Source organism: Melanostigma gelatinosum (assembly GCF_949748355.1).
Source record: "Melanostigma gelatinosum genome assembly, chromosome: 9".
NCBI lineage: Eukaryota > Metazoa > Chordata > Actinopteri > Perciformes > Zoarcidae > Melanostigma > Melanostigma gelatinosum.
Window position 1 is genome coordinate 19,947,372 of NC_136642.1, and position 22,520 is coordinate 19,969,891.

Here is a 22,520-nt window from a genome sequence, read left to right on the forward strand (position 1 = left end):
GTACTGCTGTCAAAAGTACTCAGGGAAAGTTGTCTCTTTCAGTGTGTCGCATTTTCTCTTAATTACATTCTTGACAAGCTGAAAAGGCATTTTATTGGCTGTTTTGAGACGCTAAAAGACTAATAATATTCTCGCAGTTGTATAGTTGCTTCGAGGCTGATGACAAATCCCATTCCAAAGACTTTCTCCTAAGACTTTTTCTAAAAAGTATAACACAAAATAAAATTGTTCAATGATTGCAATTGCCTTTGCTGCTGAGTTTTGAATTCATTGGACGTCCGTGAACTCTCAATGTTGCTCACGGTTAAGCGTCGTCGTGTTTCCGTTGGAAATATTTGAGAATATTCAAAAGAGAAGGGGAGACATGCTTTTCATATCATATCAGGACAAATATGACGCAGCATGTTTCTTTTTCCTCCTCCTTCACGACATTAGGTTATGCAAAAGAAGCACACCTTGTAAACAACACTAAGGGCCAATTATCCGTCAGTCGGACTCATAAGGCTGCAGAGAGAAGCGGGGGTCTGTTGCATTCTCTTTGTTGGCTTGCTTCATAAAAACTGGATTTATTTATGTGTTGAAATCCCAAGAGAACGTCTGTCCATCACTGGTTTAGCAGAGGAGAAGACAGTTGGGTCAGAATCTGTTAACCTCATCACTCTGTACAGCCTGCCTTCATCAGCACCAACAGATGTTGGCCGAATTCAAACTACGTTTCCAGCGCTTTTTCTTAATGTAGCCACTATTTTAACACAGTCTGAAGGTGACCAGATAACAGCCTGTTACCTCATCTTGATTACTTCCCCATGAAAACTCCAAGATGTCCCTACGACAGCTAAAGGGGCCAGATGGCCTCATCATTCTTGTGAAGTTATAGGGGCCAAATGACAAGTGATCTGGCGCCTCAGATTATTGTGCCCAGAACGATTACCATCACCACCTCTGTCTCCTGCACGATCTCGGTTCAATAGTTAGGGGACGGCATCAAAAAGTGATGAGAAGGGATCTGTTCAGCGGAGATATTCAGCAAGAGGGGAAAGATTGGCATCTAGGGAAGAGGTATGCAGGGAGTGGGTCTCAATCTCCTCATTTTTCCTCCTCTTCCTCAGTGTGAAGAGGATGTGTAGCCTATAGCCTCTGGGACAACAACAAGGACTGTGGTGGGACTGAGGCACGGAAAGCATTCCTCTGAAAAAAACATCCATCGCTATGTGGCCCCGAACCAAACCTCCCACCAAAGGGCGAAAATCCTTCTGCCGCTGCATTCATGGTGGATCTGAAGCACCCACAAGCCTTGAGAGAAAAAGCCTCTCTCTGTCTGTGAAACCCCGTTTGGCATTCAGGACGTTAGTCCTCCAGAGATTTATTTGGACGAGATAAGAGCCACAGCAGAAGCACTCTCTTCTTATGACCCAGGCTTCCAACTTCACTTTGAGTAGATGCTGAAATAGGGACGGATGTGAATCAAAGGGAAACAAATGCACACCACTGTACGCTGTGATGATAAAGTCAAGACAAGATTTAGCAAAAAATATATATATATATTTTTTTGCCATGTCAAATTGAAACCAAACAACCCTTTGAATTTCCCACACTGTATATCAATTTACTAGCCGCATTTGTCTTGGCTTGTGTGCTCCATCATGCGGTGTCAGAGCTGCTGTATTCATCCGAGCAGCTGTGAGGCTCACCTTGCACTGCGACCGCATATACCGAAAAGCCGAGGCCTGTCATCACCAACAGCTCCTCGCACCGATTCGTTTGCCCTCAAACATCAGCTATTCTTCAGTTCAGATTTTTTTTACACCTCTCTCTGTATCACTCTTGTTTTCTTGACAAGAGGTGATTAAACATTTACAGGTTTTCCCTCGCGTCAATAGAGGTAGGTGTGTGTGTGTGTGTGTGTGTGTGTGCCATACTGGCTTGTTGTAAACGCTCTACAATATTACATATCCTGTCTATTTGTTCCTCTGCAGTCAGGAGTTAGTCAAACAAGTAGCTATGGTCACACCAAATGGAAATATTGCTTTATTCTGTTTTGGGGCTGCAACTAACGTGTACTTATTGTATTATTTGTTTATTAATCATTATAACATTTCAGAAACAAGTGAGAAATGCCCATCACATATACCCAGAGCCTTCTTCAGATCTTCCAACTGAGGTCCTTAATGCAAAGATATTCAATTAGAATTTTTTTTTTATCAAAACAGAAAAAGGGAAGAACCATTAAATGTTGACATTTTTGTCTGAAAAAAAAATGAACATGAATAAAGGGACATGGAAATGGACAGATAGATATGCTTACAACTCACTAGGACTTCACTGGGACTTCTGGGTTAAGTGCTGTCATTCATTATACTGGGATTATTTGAGGTTAATTATATTCTTCTACAAGCTCACTCATGAAACTTAATTTCAGTTCAGCCTGGTGTTTTAATGCAGTACTATATCTCTGTCATGGGGGACACGTTTGTAGAAGATGAGGTTTTCGTTGGCAGCCGGTATGAACGGGTGCCTCTAGCAGGCAACCGGCACAGTAAACTTATCATCCTGATGGCTTTATGTCCCAACTCAATCTGACAAATACAACAGTAGACCGAACAACAATTCCCGCCTCCTTGCTTCTAAGTCGACATTTGTGCCAGATTTGTAGAAATCCCCTTCAGGCATTCCTGAGATACCCTGTTCATGATAATGGCAGGGACGGAATGACAGACAACCCAAAACAAAATGCCTCCGGGCCACAGCTGAGGTACAATAAACATGGTGGCATTAAGCCTGCATAGCTGCGACCAGTGCTCTGACTCTAGGTAGGAGCTAGTCAGTATGTTCACCCACTAGGTAGACACAACAGGTTTAAAACATACAAGATCCCATACCAATAAAGCACCGCTGTGGGACGGCTACATTTGGTTCCTGATACTGCCGGCATGTTCACATTGCCACTGAAATGAATCTTGAGCAATCTGACAAAACAGGTGCAGGAAGCATTGATCTCATGTGTCTCATATCTGGATAAAAACTGTTGTTTGCTCAACAAAATGCGCCTCCGTTAGTCGGATCACACATTTGACTGCTTTTTCCATCGCTAAATACAAATCTTGGAAAGCCCAAATTCACACTGTTTTGGACATTCAATCGCTATTTGATCCGCTCAAAATGCAAGGGAAGGCTAAGTATAAATGATGTAGTTGAGATCGAACCGCAAATGCAACTTTCGCGAGTTGTCGAGGCCACAAGCATGTGGAGTGAAGTTTGAATGAAAATGCATCACTGAAGGCCCACTCGGTCAACTGCATGAAATGCATTGTCACAGATGAAAGTGCTGTTGATTTTTCTGATGCCAAAAACATCAGACAAGGTTATTCATTTGGATCCAAGGCGAGTTACCAAACTGACTCAGTGGTCTCTGCCAGCTGTGCTGCGGCTCCTTCTCTGTTCTCCATCTGTCAGAGCGGTCCCACAGATTAAAAAACAAACAAATCTGAGCAGTGAAGCAAAATCCGATGACAAGCAGTCAGTTGAGCCACACTTGAGAAACAATGTCAGGTGGGAACTGTAATCCTTCTCAACACAATGTGAATGGTTCTGGGTAAATCATATGATGTCTAAACAGCCATCAATTTAATTTGAGTTGGTTGTTTTTCTTCCGAGGGGAAAGGACTCCAGTTCATCTTGTCAGACATATGGGATTCAGTAGCGTTGTACTTTTGTCCTCTCCTGGTTACCCGCCATGCCCTCCCCTTGGACTCTTGTAGCCACAGACCCAGTGCTAACACACACACACACACACACACTCAGTGATTGTCCTGCCAGATGGTTGAGGCCAGATGACGTGGCCTCCTGAACTCATGGCAACACCGAGGCACAATCTCCTACAACATGGCACACGAACACGCCGACGCAGAATGCAGATACATGGCGTGTGTGTGTGTTTTCAGGAAATCGATCAGGACAAGAGCTGCAGACAGGAGGGAACACGGGAGAACGTGCATGCAGTGCATGTTGTAGTGCTTGCATTTTGTTGAGTGATCTTTTGGTTAATGAATAAATGAATGATTTAATAATTAAAAGAAGAAAAAGAAAAAGTGAAAGAGATCAGAGGCAGATCAGAGGCGAGTAAGCGAGGTGAGAGGGGACAGAAAGGGAGAATATGAACAATGGTGTCAAACCAAAGAACACTGGTCCAGTGATGGCTGCTGCCCTTTAACAATCAGAGCTTTTGAGGGGGAAGGAGAGGAGGCACTTCGTGTTGGCAGTGCCAGGGCCCGTACCAGCTCGTGTCAGCCTCGGCCACAGAGACAAATGACTGAGCCACTGCATATACATATATATATATATATCGGCGGCTACAGCAGAGGAACACACTCACACATATTACCAAACCCCCCCCACAAAAAAACACTTTGAACTGCATCGCTTGGCTCATATAAAGTGAGACTGCTGAATTGTTAACGTTTACAAGTGTTGAATGTTCCATCACTTCACATTTGTCTCTACGACCGTATTTCGTCTAATAAGCGTCAGCTAAATCCGCCGTCTCTGGTAAATTGGTGTTGATGGACAAACGCATGTTTAATTCTAAAGCAAAAGTAACAGACAGAAATAACTCCATCTGAGTATTGTGATCTGTCTCCATGCAGGCGTTAGCTTCATCAAGTTTTAGTTTTAAAGTAGCTTGGGGCTTGGCTAAATTGATCCATCGCTTACTGGCCCCACAGAGGTGTAGCCACAGCTTCTGTCGTGCATCATAACATAGACCTAACTAATCTAACTATGACCTTTGTAAACATGGGCGCATTTGAAACATTTACATACCTGTTGTTTAAACCCACTCAACTCTGCAGCTACCTTCAGCTCTATGGAGCATTTTAGCAACTTTTAGCTCATTGTTTCGGGTTTACTGCTTTGGTTTACTCTCGTTACCGGCAGCCGGTTTCAGTTAAAAAGCCAGAATGTTCACTACTTGTCCATCGCAAGACAGCAGACCATTAAAGTGAGGGACTAGCTGGTGAACATGGAGCATTTAGCAGCTAAAGAGCCAGATGTTTCCCCTCAGGAGTTGGTGGCGACAACAAAAGAACTAAAAAGCCAGTACATTCCAGTACATTCAACAGGTTGATGTAAGCAAGACTACAAATAAATGCTAATGTTGCTCTGTATCTGTGTAGAGTAATCTAAAAAACACAGCGAAGGTTTGAGCATGAACATGTTTGATGTAAAAGACACAAGAGAACGGCAGACATACAAAACAATGAATGAATGAATGAATTTTATTTATATCGCGCTTTTCACAGACTATAATATCACAAAGTGCTTAACAGAGCAGACATTTAAAGCATGCCCTTTATACATTTGATTTCTCCCTATGAAGTCTTGTGAACATTGAATATCTGGTTTAGTTTCTAAGGCTAATGGGATAGATGATGGATTTAATGCAGCGTTGTGATGTTCACAGCTGGGTTTGCGTTTGCCCTTCATCTGGCCTGCTCAACTCCCTCTGCTTTCTGCAGGGCCTCACTGTTCACTGTAAACACTGAATGTGATGTATTACAATTGTACAGCAAAATAGTTTAACAGGTTGAATATACATTCATACAGCCAAAATGATTGTTCTTTGGGATGGTTTCACGGAACCAGCTTTGTAGCTCATTCACACACGTTTAGAGGTCTGTAGTCTCCACAAGAAGGAGCTGTTCAGAAGGCAAGTTTATTTTATACACAAAAGCAATTACAAGTGCTTTACATACTGCGTTCAAACATTTAAACATTAAGAAAGCGTAAAACATTAGAATGCAACTTAAAATGTTCAAACATAAAAGCATTAAACCGAGTTATAAGTCGGGTTGTATATCATCTGGAGGCGTGTTAAATGATCCTTGGAAACGAACCATTTCGCCACGTCGTACCAGTTCTACCCATGCCGCTCTGCGCAACCTCTAGAAAAGAAAAGTCGGCAGTTCAGACCTATAGATGTATATGTTGATGTCATTACAAAAAATAATTGCTACTGCAATTTTGTCAACTGCGCCACCTGCAGGAAATAGGCATTGCATTATTACCAGCTCAAAGCCCACCTGTTTAGGCTGGCGTTTGTGTAAAAGTAAACCCATGTCCTAGACCTGCTATTTTATTTTATATTCTTTTTTATTTTATTTTTTACTTTTCTCTGTGTATATAATTGATTGACCCTAGGGTCGCATTGTGTTTTTTATGCTTTTAATTATGTTTTCAATGCACCCTGAAGTAGCCTGTTCCACCCTTCAGATTTCAAGCGTATAAGCACATATTGTGGGAAATAGGTGATAAGCGGCTCACGACAAATACCTTCCAATTCCCTTGATTGAAAGCTTAAGTTTGACCTAAAGAGAATGACTCTGAAATGAAAATTGATCGGACTCGGACAAAGCTATGGGAACAGACTTGAACAGGAAAGCGATGGACATGTTATTTTCAGCGGCTCGCTTTGTCAAGTTTTCCAACAAAATGCTGTTTCGAAAAATAGATTTTGACTCAGGAAGGTTTGGAAGAGAATCCAACTATCTGAGTTGTTTGCGCAGGGGGTTTTGGAGTGCAATATGTGCAGCTATGTGCAGTTCTTACAATGCAAATGTTTTGCTCTGTCAATCCAAGATATCAATCCACCCATAAATTGTGAAAGGTAGCAAAATCTGATTTGGACAGTATGGGTATTAAAGTTACAATTCATAAGATTCTCATTCCAGTCCATTTTTAATAATATGTATGAAGTAATTATTCTCAGCAATATCCATTCACTGTATTTGCATTCTGTAATTGTCTCTCTCTATACGACGCTTTCCATTGTTGCGGACTTGAGTCCGCCATGCAGGATGGAAATGAGGTCTCACAGAGGGAACCATACATTCACAGTGCGCTGAATGGGATGCAGAGGAGGACAGCTGAGGCATTGTGTGCCTTTCACTCAGGACAATAGAAGATTAGTGTTACCGCATCATTTTAAATGTCTTCTCGGAGTATTCTTCATTATAACAAAGTGCTCTGGGCTGAGCTGTAAAGCGATACATCCGTTGCTCTTCCTCTGTTGCACAAAGTGTCCCCCGCTGACTGCAATAGTCGATGTGTCCTTTTAAACAAAACTCCAGGTTGATATTAATATCTGATCCACACAACAAAGTCTTCAGCAGAAAGCAGTTATTGCTTCACAGACGATGTGCAGTTTCTTTGCGCCGACGTACCAAGAGGCTAAACAAGAGGCTCTCTAGGCTCACTCAGGAGTGCTCACTGGCTGACTGAATGCAATCGAGAGATTATCTGGTCTCTCGCTCGTTCCTCTCGTCCTCGTGGTGAAGGAGTACTTGATACTGTGAGGAAACACGCAAAGCTGGACACCAAAAGGAGGAAATACGCTATAAGCCCTTGTGTGCTGAGATCTATACTTGAATTAAATTAAAGGATTAAGAAATGAATGTCTACTTCAGTACTCGGTTCTCAGACTTTGAAAACTTGTTTTCTTCATATAACCAACTCTTTTGCATGTGAACGGATGTATGTATGTGATGTTAGAGCTCAGGCAGGCTGAACCCATATTGATTCATCTCACTAAAGTCATTTTCATGAGCGTGTAGGAAGAGGCTGAAGCACGACAACAAAACCAACGATAAGGAAGGACAATCTTTTGAAAAGGAGCCAAAAGCCGTTTCTGTTGTATGAACCAGACAGCCTTACAGCTTATATGTAATAAGTGGTTGTCCTGGAATCTACTTTGTTTTAAACAGGACAATGCCAGTTTCCAACCTATTTTCTACATTTCACATTCCTGACACACCATTCTTTAAAGAGGAGGAAGTCATAATGAGACCAATTTCACTGTGGAGAAGGATGGAGAAAATTGAATTCCAGGTATGAAAATGAATGTTTACATTCTAAAGTAGCGTATATCCTAAGTAGCAGCTTGGATATACAGTACACTTACTCAGCCCCCCCCCCCCTCATTTCATCTTACCATGTGATGATGAAGCTACAATGACCCAGACAGAGTCAGGACGGAACAGGCAGATAGCCAGATAGCTGGAGGGGGTAAGTTTAGCTGAGCGGGGGCCTGCTGCAGGCCGGCCCAGGTAATGGGGCCGTAATGGGGCTTTTATCAGCCGCACAGCTGATGGTGGTGTTTGCCCTTCAGTGGAAAAGCAGTGCAAACAGGAAGTGCTGCACGGAGACATCCCCAGACGCCGGACGGGCCGTATGAGTCATGACGCCTGCTGATGACCACTTCACCAAAACAGGCTCCAATAAAGCAGAGCTAACCTGCCCGTCATAAACCACTCACATCGTCCCAATTTGGTGGCAATTCCTTGTATTTCATGTTGCCCGACCCCTGAATCAACCTAATGGCGCTGAATTACTTCAGCTTTGATGCACAGGTAAGAGCAAGTCTTTAAATGCATCCTAACAGCAATGTAAGAGTGAGGAGCTGATAACAAAATGGGATTTTTACACACTATCAGAAAAGCAGTGCTGACTGAGCAAAGAACCAGTTAAACATTAAGCAAAACTGCACTGCAGCTCTCTGAAGCAGCTTTTTGATCAATAACGATCAAACATAACACGCGCTTTTATTTCCACATACCCCTCTTAACAAACTATATAATGTTGACTTTGGAGCAAACTCTACAGAAAACCGGAATGAGCGTGGTCGACACCACAGTCAGTTCACGTTTTCAGTCAGCTGCTTATCTTCCATTTTTTAAAAGATCGCATCTTAAACCCGCATCCTAATTCATTCCTGTTCTTATCATAAGCTGCCAAAAGCACCTGTGTGAGGAAGCGGAGGTCCGCAAAGGGACTAGTGTGAGAACAACAAAAGCATGGTGCCATTAAAGAGCTGAAGCAGGAAGACAGCCTGCCTACTAGAACAGTGACGTCTCTGACGTACGTGACAGAAGATGCCTGGTAACCATGTTGTCCCACGAGGGTTAGAAGTCATTTCACGGGTGCATGGCTTCTTTGAAGTAGCACTTGTGTTAATCGTGGGTCCTCTAAGTCTGCTCCGCGCTGATCAATGGCGAGTGTTAAACATGAGGAACATCAATTAACTGCAGGAGAGGGAGTGTATTGAATAGCCAAGAGATCAATGTGACGAAGCCTCTGCAAGATTTTTCCTGTTGCTATGAAAGCGTCAGTGAAACCGCAGATCGTCACAGTTGCCCTCTGCACAAGGAGACATGTGTCTCGCAGGCACGCGCACACACAGAAAAACACATTCTTGCTGGGCATAGAAATTAGTTTTGCATGACATTCAATATTGACCTTTCTTTGAAAATCCTTTGGTTGGTGCATCCGTCCTCTGCTGCAGTTTAAATGATTTGGTATTTGTTGTATAATACTAATCAATACTTTATTGAGTCTGTAATGGGAGACGGTTAGAAATGATAAGATATCAATAAACACGATGAGTTAGCAATGCGACGTTTGACAAACACCGGAATGTTTCCAACGAGTTGTACTTGAGAGACGTGCATTATATATCGGTATCGTTCTGGCGCTGCCAGACACGCAAACACACAAGCAGACAGACAGACAGAGTGAGAGCAAGGTAGGGGCGGAGCAGAAGAGCAGAATCATGAGTCGACCGGAAGGGAAAAATGTGCTCGAGCTGGATGAGCAGCAAGGTTAATGCTTGTGCTGAAATTGACAGATTGCAGCGCTGCGCACTTTCGCCTTCTACGACAAAGAAAAAGATAAAGAAGCTCTTTCCGTTCTTTTGAACGGCTCTCAGAAAATAATGGAGCCATAGCATCTAGCTCACTCTCCACCAAACAATCTTTGAACGAGTTAAATAGTCAGACATTTTGTAGTTTGGCCAACGCACACAATCCGCTTTAATCAGTTACAAATGAGTCAATTTGCGAGTGACTATTGCTAATAATTTGAGTTACCGCCTTATCATTTAACCACAGCAGTAACCTATGAATCCACTTCATATTTTCAGAGGCGATTCAGCCCTGTGAAGGAGCAAGAAGAAGGGAAACGTAATGTTTTTAAATCTTAAATATCAGATATCCAAACCTTTAGCAAACACACACTCAGAGAAGCAGTTACAATCGCACCGATATCTCTTGTGCTGCAGCTATTTTAGTCAGTACACATGGCCAAATCCTCCCTGTCGCTTGCATTTCATCACAGCTCACCCTGAAAACAATCGAGACTGACACAGAAGGGAGAAAACAGACTGCGCTTGTCTTCCTTTCCCTATTTCTTCAACGTTCCATGCTCTTCCTACACAGACGCGGTCAACGTCTTCAGGGTTTTTATTCTCTTGCAGAATGAACAGCTAACTTGCCCTCTCGTTATTACACTTTATTTAGCACGATTACATTTTTTCCCAACACTCAAGCCGACACACTGTAAGACAGTGATGTTTGGCTTTGGGGCATTTGGGCACTGCACACGTTGTTTGTGAGGTATCTGGGCGGTTGCATCTTCACTCAGCTCCAGGACGCCTCAGTGACACCGATGGTTTCATTCAAGGTGGCACAAAAAGACATCGAGGATGTTGGTTTTATGGGAAAAGTAAACTTGCAACTTTTGATGGAGCTTTTCTGTTGTATTTTTATTTAATATTTTAAACATAGCTTGATGTATTATGCCTGCAGCATGCATGAGTTACAGTATGTATCCCAGCAGAAAATCCAATTTGGATTTTCCTCAAATTTGAATAAAATCTGAGTTGTTACCTCATTAATAAAAGAAGAATTCAGCAAATGTACACTAGCAATTGCTATTTCCTCCTGGCTGATCCAATTTATAAAAATATTTCGCATTGAAATCAATCAAATGAATGTCAACAAACTCTGCTTTCATCTGCTGAGCTGCGGTATTACAACAGCTCTTTTTAACCACGCACACATCACAATGGACGTGTTGGAGGGAAAACTTCTAACAAATCACTCCAAACAAATGTCATGACGCAGGATCAGCAGCTTTTGAGCCAGTGTTGTGAAGCAGAAGCCTTTCATTGATGTGGAGGAGGGAAAAAAAAGACATCGAGTCAAGATAGCTGAGTTGAAGGCGCTACCGTGTGCATGTGGAGTTAAGGCATTTCAGGTTCTGCTGATTTCTTGATCTCATATTTCAATGTTTCCCACTGTGCTAACCTGAAACGACCACATAATCTATGTTCTAAAAACATCCTGAGTTGATTAGTTATAATGTCTCCAGGTAGAAAAGTAGCTTGTTTCGTGTTATTGCACATTTATAGTCAATACCTTCTGTTGATGGTTTTGGAGATTCCGAGGTTGCCGGGATAAAAACATTGATTATCGTTTTACAGTAAGTGTCAGTTGTTTTTTAATTCGTAGCCTAACACTGGGAGGGATGTCAACATGCATGTAAATTAGAATTCAAAATGTGGTTTGACCCCTTACCAAAGACTTCATCTGGTGATTCAGGCTCTTCTGCTGCTGCTGCTGCTGTCTCCACTTCTTCAGGCTCAGGTGACGGAGCCTTTAACAGGAACACAAAAACAGATTGAAGAGGTGAGGCACTGAGGTGCCATGGCAACGGAGCAAAGACGGAGAACAGAGAGAGAGAGAGAGAGAGAGAGAGAGAGCGAGAGAGAGCGAGCGAGCGAAAGAGAGAAAGAAAGAGAGAGAGGGATAGTTACGAGAGAGAAAGAGAAAGAGAGAGAAAGAGGGATAGTTACGAGAGAAAGATAAAAAGAGAGAGAAAGAAAGAGAAAGAGAGAGAGAGAGAGAGGGAGTGAGAGAGCGATAGTTACATCTATTTAGGCTTTCGGGCTTTGTAATTGCAGCCGAATTATGCTCAGAGACCCATTCATCACCAATTCTGAATATCTAATGTTTCATCATTGTATTCATCTGAAAGGATTTATACTGTAAAGCAACTGGGTTATTACTTCTGTAACTGCGTTGTGTCTTTAGACATTAGAGACTCTTCTCAGCAGAAGTACATGTAGACCTAAAAGCAAACTGACGACTTTCATCCTTTATCTTCATCAAGGAGTCAAAAAGAAAAGAAAGCTGTAGTTGCTGCTGTGGTACTGTGACTAAATCATGTCTGCTGAATCTCTCCTTCAGAAAACAATTTGATACAGATCTTCAAACAAATTCTGTGGTTTAATTAAAATGTAATTAAATTGCATCTATTTGAAATCAACTACAGAAACACCAAAAAATAATTTCCAGCAGGCCGATGTCTGTTAGAAAATCCATTGTGATGTACTTCGGAGGTCGATTTTGTCAGTGCAGAGCTCCGTTTGAAGCAGGACAGGTCAACTTATGCTGCTGTCACTGAGGGGAAGCTTATATCGAGCAAAATAAAGATAAATGACACCATTTAATCTTTCAATGGAAACATAGGCCTGTCTTATCAGGCTTTCCAGATGTACGCAAGTATTGATTCAGCTGTAACTCCCGGTCAGCTCTGGTCTGATTCACGAGTCATGAATTAAAGATTATGCAGGCTGAACTGTTATACCTACCTGTAAGTCCCTTATGTCATGTTCATTTCTTTCCATAGCTATATGACGAGTAAAGTTACTTGTTTCTATTTCGTGGTTTCGGACTGAATCCGCAGGTAATGAGGTTTAGTGGTGCCTTTTGAAATATAATTTTAAAAACATTTGTATCTTGACATAAGTGAAACAGATAAAATATGGACAGGATTTTGCGCCATCATTTTTAATCTGATGATTATTTCAGGCACTTGACTCAAACACCCCATTTCTATCCCTGCTGGATAGTACGTGATGCAGAGACTGAGCTCTGTGTTTCCATGAACCCAGCAGATTGCAGTCCAGGGCGCCTTGCCCAGTGCGTTGGAATAGCACCAAGCGCACTTTCGGTGAATTTCTCAGAGTTGTATCTAGCAAGCCACAGATTTACTACTTATTCAAACGGTTGCCAAAATAACTACATAATAATGCCGGATCGTGTGGAGTGCATTTTGAAACTTTTAGGACCTAATTATTTAAAAAGTGGTTATCAAGTGTTCACACATAAACACAATTATTTGCTGATCAACAGACGGCGTGTCTTTCCTCAACGGGGGGAAAGCCTTTTTGGGGCGTGAAGGACGAGGAGGTTATAATTCCATGGTTTGGCCACTATGTTAAATTTGCTTCCAATCCTGGCGCTCTTCCTGAGGGCTTGGTGAACACGCAAATTTACCCGGCGCCAATGTACAATGTATGTAATCTCATTGCACGAAAGGTTCGCTTGGTGTGAAGAAACCATTATGTTTTCTCTTAGAAAGCTAAGACTAACTATCTCGACACTTTAAAAAACAAGAACAATGCAGTTGTAATATATATGCCTGTTAGGCAGCTTTTTATATCGTGCATGTAGCCATTAAGATTTTAATAAAAAAATGCAAGCAGTATTTTTAACAAACTCACTGAGCTAACATTAGCTTAATTAGCTAGTTAGCAAGAGCCAATAAAATCGGCCAGCCACAGATAAAAAGAAGAAGCCTGTTTTTGGCTACCTCTTTCTGGAATCAAGGACCCTTTGTTTCAACAATGGATACGAATTTAAAGTGGAAAATCTGCCACCTTTAACCCTGTATACGAGTGTCTTGGCTGTTCTGCTTAAAATATATCAACGCTAATGTTTGTGAGCATATTTGCTTGTTTGATGGGTGTCTCAGACTGGAACACTCAGCTTTGGGGGTTCCTGCCGCAGCTCCACTCAGCCCTCTGATCTCCATTCAGTACTAAGGGTGGCGCATGGGGTTCAATGTGCCTTGAGTAGGTAGAAGGAAAGAAGAGTGCAGCCCATTCGAACACCTTTTCAGGGCTCGGCTGATTGGAGACTTTCAAGTAATCCTCTTCGCCATCTGTGGTTTGGTGATAGCTGTGCCCTTCAGTGTTTCATCCTGTTCACACTTCGGAGATGGATTGGATCACCTCCTTATCACTAAGATATAAAGAGCACCACACACACACACACACACACTGTACTGTCTGTACCTTTGAAAGGCCAGTTTCATACTATCTCTTCCAAACAAGCACTTACTTTTGTGGTTCAAATAGATGAGACTGTGAGCCAAGCAGTGCTATTCTCGGTAATGACATAGTACAGAGCGGGCTCGAGGTGAGAAAAGTGGAATTATGATTCAGATGAAGACAGATACCCCACAGAGGAAGAGAAAAGAAAAGACGAAGCCTGCTGGGCTGGTCACACCACACAGAGCACTCTAATTGGGTACAATAGCAGAGCTGAAGCCTTGAGGTCTGCTAGCTGAGCCTCAAGCTCCCTCATCTGGAGACTGCGGTCTTCGATTTAGTAGTTCCAGTATTATGCCTCAATCACAACTAACATCATGGAAGGATTGACGAAGTAGCATCGTATTGTGAAGCGGTTTTGAACTGGTGGACCACATATAAAGCCTTCCTGAGACACCCATTTTGGTTTTGGTTGGTTTCTACACGATATATACACTGTCCATGCACCCACCCACTTACCCTGCTTCACATGTCACTGTTAGTTTATGTTGGTCTTTTATGTTACTCTAAACCTAATGAATAATTGTTAAGCTGCTTCACTGAATGCATCGCCCTTTTTCGTCATGGCCGTTCGGCCCGGTTTGTGACAAGTGGGGGCTCGTCCGTCCAAAAATGATTGGCTTGAGGCTGATATTTGGTTCTGAACAGCACACAATGTGTTTGGGGGATGCATTTATTTTTTTGGCAGCTGAGGTTGGTCCTGCAGCCAGCGTGTGTTTACACGAGTTGGCTGGTGTGAACTAGCAGCAGTGAATACATGGTCCTCTAGTGTGTAAGTTTGACTTGTGCAGCATCCCTGGTTAGGTGAAGCAACGTGGTCCGTTTGGCTGCGTTGGTTTGTTTTTTTGATTTGTTATTTTTGTGTGGTGTGCGGTCAGAGCAGATGTCTCGGGGACACATCCAGAGCTGTCAGGTGAGGAACCAGCTTGCTGGGGGCCTAACCGGGCGACTGGTTGAAGTGTTTAAAAAGCCTACAGCTAATGCATGAAGACTAGGGTTCAGTGAGGTAGATTAGTTTGGGATAGGCAGTCTAGAGGGAATTCCACCTTGGTTTGGGGGACAAATCATCATCTCAAAAGAGTAAAAGTGTCATGATTAGATTAAACCGTGTGTATATCTGATCTAACATAAGCTGATCTTACAGTTGACTCTTTTTGTTGCTGTCAGTTAATCATCAATGCATTCTAGTATGCAATTCTTAGTTTAGTTCATTGTTCATTCTTGAAAGGGTTGTAATATTTTGAGTTGCACCCACTTTTCCTTCATGCACCTTATCTAAAGATGTTTCTGTATTTTGCAAAAATATATAGCAAACAACCTCATTCATGACCTTTTTTGAGATTTCCTACATTTCCCCAAATAACACCATCTGACAATATGAATTGTAGGTTATACTTGCAGGTGGAGAGAGCAATGGTGATAGTTCTCGCAAGCGCAACCATGTATCAACAGCCAGAGAGTGTCACTTTTTCATGTTCTTTTGCCAAGCTGAGAAAAGTGCACTCTCCATCTTCCCCACGATGGATTTCTCTCTAGTAGTTCAGCATCAGTAGAAAATGGTAAAAAAAAAAAAAAAAGAAGTGCACTACAACTTCGCAGCCTTGACACCACATCCTGATGTTTCCTGCTGAAGAAAAATCAATTCCTCTCACTGTAGCTGGGCAGGAAATATCTCACCGTGATGTGTAACATAGTCTCTGGCTGCCAGTGATCTGTACATACAACACCACGGTGTCAGAAATGCATGGTTCACTGCAAATGGAGTCATTTTTAAAAAGTGCGCTGTTGCATTTCTTTCAGTTAAATCCACCAAAATGCAATGTGCCTTTGTTTCTACTCTGGCAGAAACACAACATTATTAAAGAACAAATTCGGTGTTATTCCGAGTGGGATTTAAGGCTGTGAAATATCAGAGGTGTGAAAATGTCAGAGATATTTGTCAGAGCTGCTGTGGAGGTGTGACAAAGGAGGCACGGGTACATTTTACCCTTGCCGAAATGATAAGCACCTGAACACAACCTGCTTTACTCTGTCCCGCTGTGTTCCTGCTTAACTGTCTCCATGACAACTGGCTGTTTTGCCAGACCTTTAAATTGGCTTTGATGTCATAATAATCAAGCCTAAAGAGAGGGGGAAAATCACACAGAGAGACAGACAATTATAAAGCTGAATAAACAATGTGGCTTTGGCACGACATGCAGCCCCAACACCTCTCCTGGCAGCTTCTCACTTCTCGCTCCTGCTCTTCTCTCTCTCTTCTCTCTCTCTCTTCTCTCTCTCTTCTCTCTCTCAGAGTGTGCTTTGCAGACTAAGGAAACAAATCATCTGCGGGGCGAACCATCAACCTCCCTGCTGTTTCGGTCTCCCCTCTACCCCCAGTGCGCTGCAGCCCACGGCCCCCTAATGCTGTTTTTCTTTCGACACCACCTCGCTCACAGTCTGGCGTGAGGGGCTGCTCAAAACAAGCAAGCAAGCAACCTCTTCATATCTGATCACAGCCTCAGCCGTAATGGCCCAAACCCATTACAGTCGCTGTAATTTTGAAAAGCTGTGACAAAAAGGACTTGAGCGGGAACATACCAAATCTCTTTTGAACATTGAAGGAAAGCCATTACAGGCACACAGACCTTTGAGATAAATACACAAAGAAGAATTTAGTATGTGTTACATGAGCTGTGACTTTTTCAAAAGGCATTCAAGGCTTGCGCACCGTGAAGTGGTTAACAGTCCGACTGAAGGATGAAGGTAATAAATCAGAAAGACTGAACAGAGTCCAAAGTCCTGCTGTTAAAGGCCAGTGTTCACACTGATAAGGTTAAAGAAAATGATCCAGCACATGCTTCATTCTCAGGCCATCATTTTGACAAAGACACACACTTCAAGATATTGTTATTCCACATGCACAAAACAAGACACTGACACACCTGCTGCGAGGATTCTTACCTTGCTGCCTGTGGGTGACTCCCTCTTTCCTAGGTGCTGGCCCATGCTGGCGTCAGAGACTGTAAGAAAAACAGAGGAATGTGTTCACACCAGGAGAAGACAGTAAACTGCATATTATGTGAGCATTATGTCCTCATCCTTGTCTAAGCAAGAAGGGCTGCCTCTTGAGTGTGAAACTGTATCACACACGGCTCTAAAAACACTGGTGCGTTTGCCAGTTCAGTGCGCTTTGTTTGGGCTGGTGTGAAAACTGTCAACGGAGGTCTGGTGCGGACCAATCAGCTGGACCGGGGGCCGCTAGCAAAGGAGGGTCTCGGCCCGCTTCCAAGTACGCTTATTTGCGCTCTCTCCACTACGGGCTGCCTCGGTCCTGTCGCCCGAACCAATCCAACTAAATAGGCAAAAGCACAACAGTTTGTAAATTGTGTTTCTTTGTCTGCGGAGTTACCACTGCTTTGACACCATAGACTGGATATAATATGTGGTTGTAGTCACCGTGAAGTCATCCATTGGTTGCGATCTGACTCTTTGAAGCCTTTTTGGTGGTCAATCACAAGGATGCCACACCCTTAAGCATACACTGCTTTATCGGCTATTTAACTCCAGAATGCAATGGGATGAACATCATGCTGTGTTGAAGAAGACTTGAAACTCATGAGTAAGAGCATTAACTCATGTTTACAATGTTTACTGCGGTAAATCAAGTGAAAAGCAGGGTCATTTTCTCATAGAGTTCTATCGCACTTCTTTTTGAAACAAGGAGTCGCCCCCTGATGGCCATTAGAAAGAATGCAAGTTTAAGGCTTCACTTCACTTTCTGTCTGCCAGTGATTTAGCTACTTTACTGTCCTTGTCCTTGAATTTGACGCAGATCTGATGCAAAATTTTTAATTTTTTCATTTGCCACAGGTGCCGCAATTTAGTCTCATCCTCACCATTATCTGCTGGTGTGCTGTCTAAATATATGTTTGGTGGTCATGGAAAGAAAGGAAACAAAGGGGGGACATTATATCTTATAAAAATGCTGCTAAACTAAAGCCTTTAATGATAGTTAAAAACTTGAATTACAATATAGGTAATTGTGCGGCACATGAGAGACCGTGTCAGTGATTACTGCGTTACTGCATCTCTTCCAGTGTAAACAGCAGTATGTAAAACTAGAGGGCTGCAGCAATAACTCCAATAAAACAGAGAGTGAACTGACCGACTCCAGAAAACGGGTGTACTGCAAAGTCTGTGAAAAGCACCTACACGTCCTGACAGTAAGAAATGTACTTTAAGTAAGGATAGGTCTCCGGTGTCTGAGCCCAAAGCTCACAAACAACATAAAACCAATCAAAAACTTTCATCCTCATAATTCAATAACTGAGGCAAATAAGAACAGTCGTTTATAGATGCCAAAAAGAACATCTAATTGCTGTTTTGTAACAGTTTGTTTATGTATTAGTTTTCATGTCTTTCTTGTTTTAGCTGTTATATTACACATGCACACACACACACACGCTCACACTCGACACAATTACATTATTTTTTGTTTTCTTTCTTTTGTTGTAATGTAATGTCTTATGCATATTTTATTTTTTTCTTTGTAATTTTGTAAAATTTTAACATTATATAGGTGAAGGCTTCAAACAAGCCAAGTTGTCTTTCTGTCTCTTCCTGCACTGTGATATTCATTTATTTCTGTTATGTTTGATTATTTTAAATTTTGTTGTTTGAATTGTGCAAAATAAATAACTCTAACTCTACTTAACAGGTGCAACTGAGAAAAGGTGTAAAATTGTTTTTTTATCAAATTGTAGTGCTGAAAATCACATGAATCAAAATCTCAGTTTACACCCACAATTCAAAGATCCTCTCCTTCACTTTCAAATCATCTCACTGAGCATGTTTGGCTTCTAGGAGTTTTTCCAGACATCAAAAAAGGCTTTCATCATATTTGGCACTAATTTCCTTTGCTGGAACATGTCAGAAATTGGAAAAAAAAAATGCTTATGCTACACTACAGTTCATGCTAAAAAAAGAATGTGCGCTTCATATACGGTCTGTTGATGGTCCACATTGATGTTGGAACAGGCGTCTAATAATATGGCTGGATGCACAGCCAATAATACAGAAAACTGTCCATACTGACGATGTGTCACTTTTTATGATTCAAATTTCAAATGCACCGAGCCTCTCACATTCCCTACTCACAGGTCAATCAGTCCGAAGGATTCAAAAATATGCTAATGAGGCCTTTGAACAATCACGATAAAAAAAAATCATGACCTACTCATATAGAGCATTGAGAGACGCTATTGCATCATTACATTGTCCTCTGAACAGAGAGCACAGGGGAGCAATGTTTACCACAGGCAGCAGCTTTAGCAGTGCTTCAACGTTCACGATAGCAATTAAAAAAACACTCGCAAATCTCTTCTAGTTTCTCTTCTGATGATAATGTTGCCCACTGTCGCCTCTCTACGGAGAAGGAGCTTATTAATGAGGGACATTGAACAGCCCTTTGTTTGGCTACTTGTAAGCAGCGGAGTTACTGTGAACACATATCACGTATTTGCCACTATGTTCACCAGCTAGTCGCTAACTGTGTCTGTATGCTCTATGGTGCTGGGCAGGTAGCGTACAGTGTTTTTTTCTTCTTTTTTGGCTGGAAACAAGGTTGGTGAGGGCGTTGAGAGTGAACCAAACCAGTCATCGGGTTGGGTAGTCAGTGATTAACGCCGTACAAAAGTGAATCCTTAAAGGATTTCCCGGGGCGGTTAAGTTTGGCATGACAGGATTTGTGCATGTTGAGATATCTGTTCCACGTGAGCCGGTGTTTTCAGCAGCTTGGATTAAATCCAGTGAACAAACAGTGCTTGACTCACTCCAATCGTACATGCTCATAATCTTCACTGAAACCACTAAGTCTGAAGAATGTCGAGAGATCGATGAAACACAGTTCATGTTTACTTGGCAACAGCTATTTGCTCTTGAAGGCTACAGCCCTTTTTGATGATCCAAGAAAAAATGCGGAGCGGCGACCGTAAGCTAGCCAGTGGGGCACGCTCACATGCATGACCATGCACTACAAGTACACGCATCCGGCCATGTCAACAAAGCAAGGAGTAGCTCGGATAACACTCCACACAGAGGGAGTCTCCTCAGGTACACATTACTCCGCCCCATCATAAGAGCTTTTACCATCCTAATGGGGTATTTAAAAGGAAAACAGAAATGTTTCCAAAAAAAAGATGCACTCAGATGCACCTGGTAATTAACAGCAACGCAGTGGTTAATTTGTGAAGGAGGGATTACATTTATTTTGCCTTCCTATCTCTGAAAATTTGGCATTTTTTGTTACATGGTGCAGCAAGGTACAGCTGGACCGTTGTAATCGCAGCCTTGTATCACGGCCCCACCACCACCCCTCCTCTCTGCACCTCGCACTCTATTATGCAACAGTCTTTTGCAAGTCCTTGCAGGATCTGGGCTCTGATTGTGTAACATTCGAGGGCGAAACTGTCTGCAAGGCCTCACGTTGAGTTGAATACACTAGAATCCCTGCCATGTCTGCCCCATGTCCATCAAAGTGGATTTCAGCTTTTACGCTGACAATATCATTGTGGCTCTTTGTTTAATCAACAGGGAGTTTCTTATTTTATTTTTTATAGCTACTTGGTTGTGCTTTCTATGACTGTTACGGCTCAACCACCAGCACACTCGGACACGATTCAACCATTCTCTTCGTTCACAGGCTTTTTAAAATGTATTTGTGAGGTTTCCAAAAAATATACCAATATCTCTCTATAGAGCGAATCAATGTTAAGCCCTTATGTATTTGGATAATGCTAATACATTTTTTTTTAAATCACTAGCTTTCAAATTGTATCAGAAATCTCATGGCTGTCTGTAGCACCAGTGGAGAATTAGCTGTGTGCGGATGTGTTCTGTTCAGTATGCGCAAAAATAAACCACAGTCCTTTTCTTCATTCTTCTGGCTAAGTGAGATATATACGCATATCCACTAATCTAGAAGCTCTGTTTTCCATTGGAAGTTCATTGGGCGTTTCATTTCTTCAATCTGCTTAAAGCCTTACTGAAGCAGTTGTTGGTGCAACAAGAACCTAAGCGATAACTTGCCACAGAACAAGCTTAGACCTATTTAAAGCACATTTAAAACAAATAAAATGTATTATTATTATTTCAAAAAAGACAAAGTCAAAAACCTGCATGTCGACATTCGAACAAACCTTCTACCTTATGTTTTCTGTTCGTAGCACATACTGGACCTATTTTCTGTTCTCTTTCAGGTTTCAGTTTCCCACCTTAACAATGGAGAACAGAGATCATTAAAAAAAACAGTTGGCGTGCGATAGCAGCACTGTCCACCAGACGGATTGCAGAACGGCTAAAGGAATAGTACCTGTAATGAAAACCAGCTGCGTGTTGCAATTGTGGCTCAAGTAACATGAAATCAGCCAATAAAAAGGACACTCCCTCTGTTTTTCAGTGAGGATAGGAGAGGTACAGCTATTTATTTCACTGACTGTAGGTCAGTGGAGATGAGAGGGATATTACCTTGCTGAAACATAAATCTCCCTGTCAGGATCAGATGGTTTATAATGCTGTCAAAAAGGGAGAAGGGATTACTCTACAACAAGCACCGCAATAAAACTCTTGGGAGGAATCAGGTTTGGCAACAATGTCATCCGGCACAATGAGGCTTGAATTATCGCCCTGCAGCAAGTATGTTTGTGGTTCCATTTTGGAGAAAAAACATTTGAAACAAAGCCAAAGCAACATTTCTCCAATGGATTTCACACCAGTGGGTTTGCCCTGCCTGAAGGATACTCCCACAGACAGAGGGTCGGCGAGATGCATGTGAGGAGCCAAGTAAACAATGTGGCGCGTTTTTATTGGGTTTTTTTCTCTCTCTGCAGCTTGTTAGTACATAAAAATGTCACCCGCTAGTTTATAATACAAGCATTCAAGTCCAACTTTGCCATAAAGATGAAATAAAAACTCCACGTGGTGAGATTTTGTTCTGTTGGGATTTAAGAGGCTTTTAGGTCATGGACTCCACTCAGACAGGGTCAAGCAGAAAAACAGTTATATCATATTCTCATAGATTTATACATCCTGTCTGGTAATGTTATTACAAAGTTCAAATATAGGCCAGTGTCTAACGATTTCTGTCCGAACAGCTCCTTTCTAGATCTGTTCCAGCAGCGCAGCAGCGTACACCAACCCACCTTATAACGGCGCACCGTACAGTGCACGCGTGTTCTGCCGTAACCACTGCGTGCATATTTGATTTGATAAGAAGCCTGCCTGGCACACACACACAACACGCTGACAAACCTATTTCTTTCAGTCTACCGCTAAAGCTGTAAGTGGCTGGATCACGTGTGTGTCTGTCTGCCGTTGCCTGGCTCCTTTGTTTCGCTTTGTTTGCTCTTGTGCAAGCGAGACAGGAGAGTTTCTTTTTAAACCCTCCGGCTGCCGTCAGTGACTGCACCGTGTTGCTGCTACTCTACCGAGAGTCAATTACGAAATAAATATGGAGCCTATGAATGTGTGTAGAGGG

The 22,520-nt window shown here is 42.3% G+C and overlaps 1 protein-coding gene across 3 annotated transcripts in view; it reads right to left on the minus strand.

Moving 5' to 3' along the window:
- The window catches only part of LOC306782042 (myelin basic protein-like), a 28,059-nt gene that overhangs the window by 1,791 nt on the left and 3,748 nt on the right, over positions 1-22,520 (minus strand). For 2 of the 3 annotated variants that reach the window (XM_079275195.1, XM_079275196.1), the window contains exons 2-3: positions 16,949-17,007; positions 11,406-11,484 (exon numbers count right to left, since the gene is read on the minus strand). In XM_079275195.1, coding sequence (XP_079131321.1) covers positions 11,406-11,484; positions 16,949-17,007 — 138 coding nt within the window. Of the gene's footprint in view, positions 1-11,405; positions 11,485-16,948; positions 17,008-21,183; positions 21,259-22,520 lie in introns of all 3 variants that reach the window. The other variant, XM_079275194.1, reaches the window with a different exon arrangement.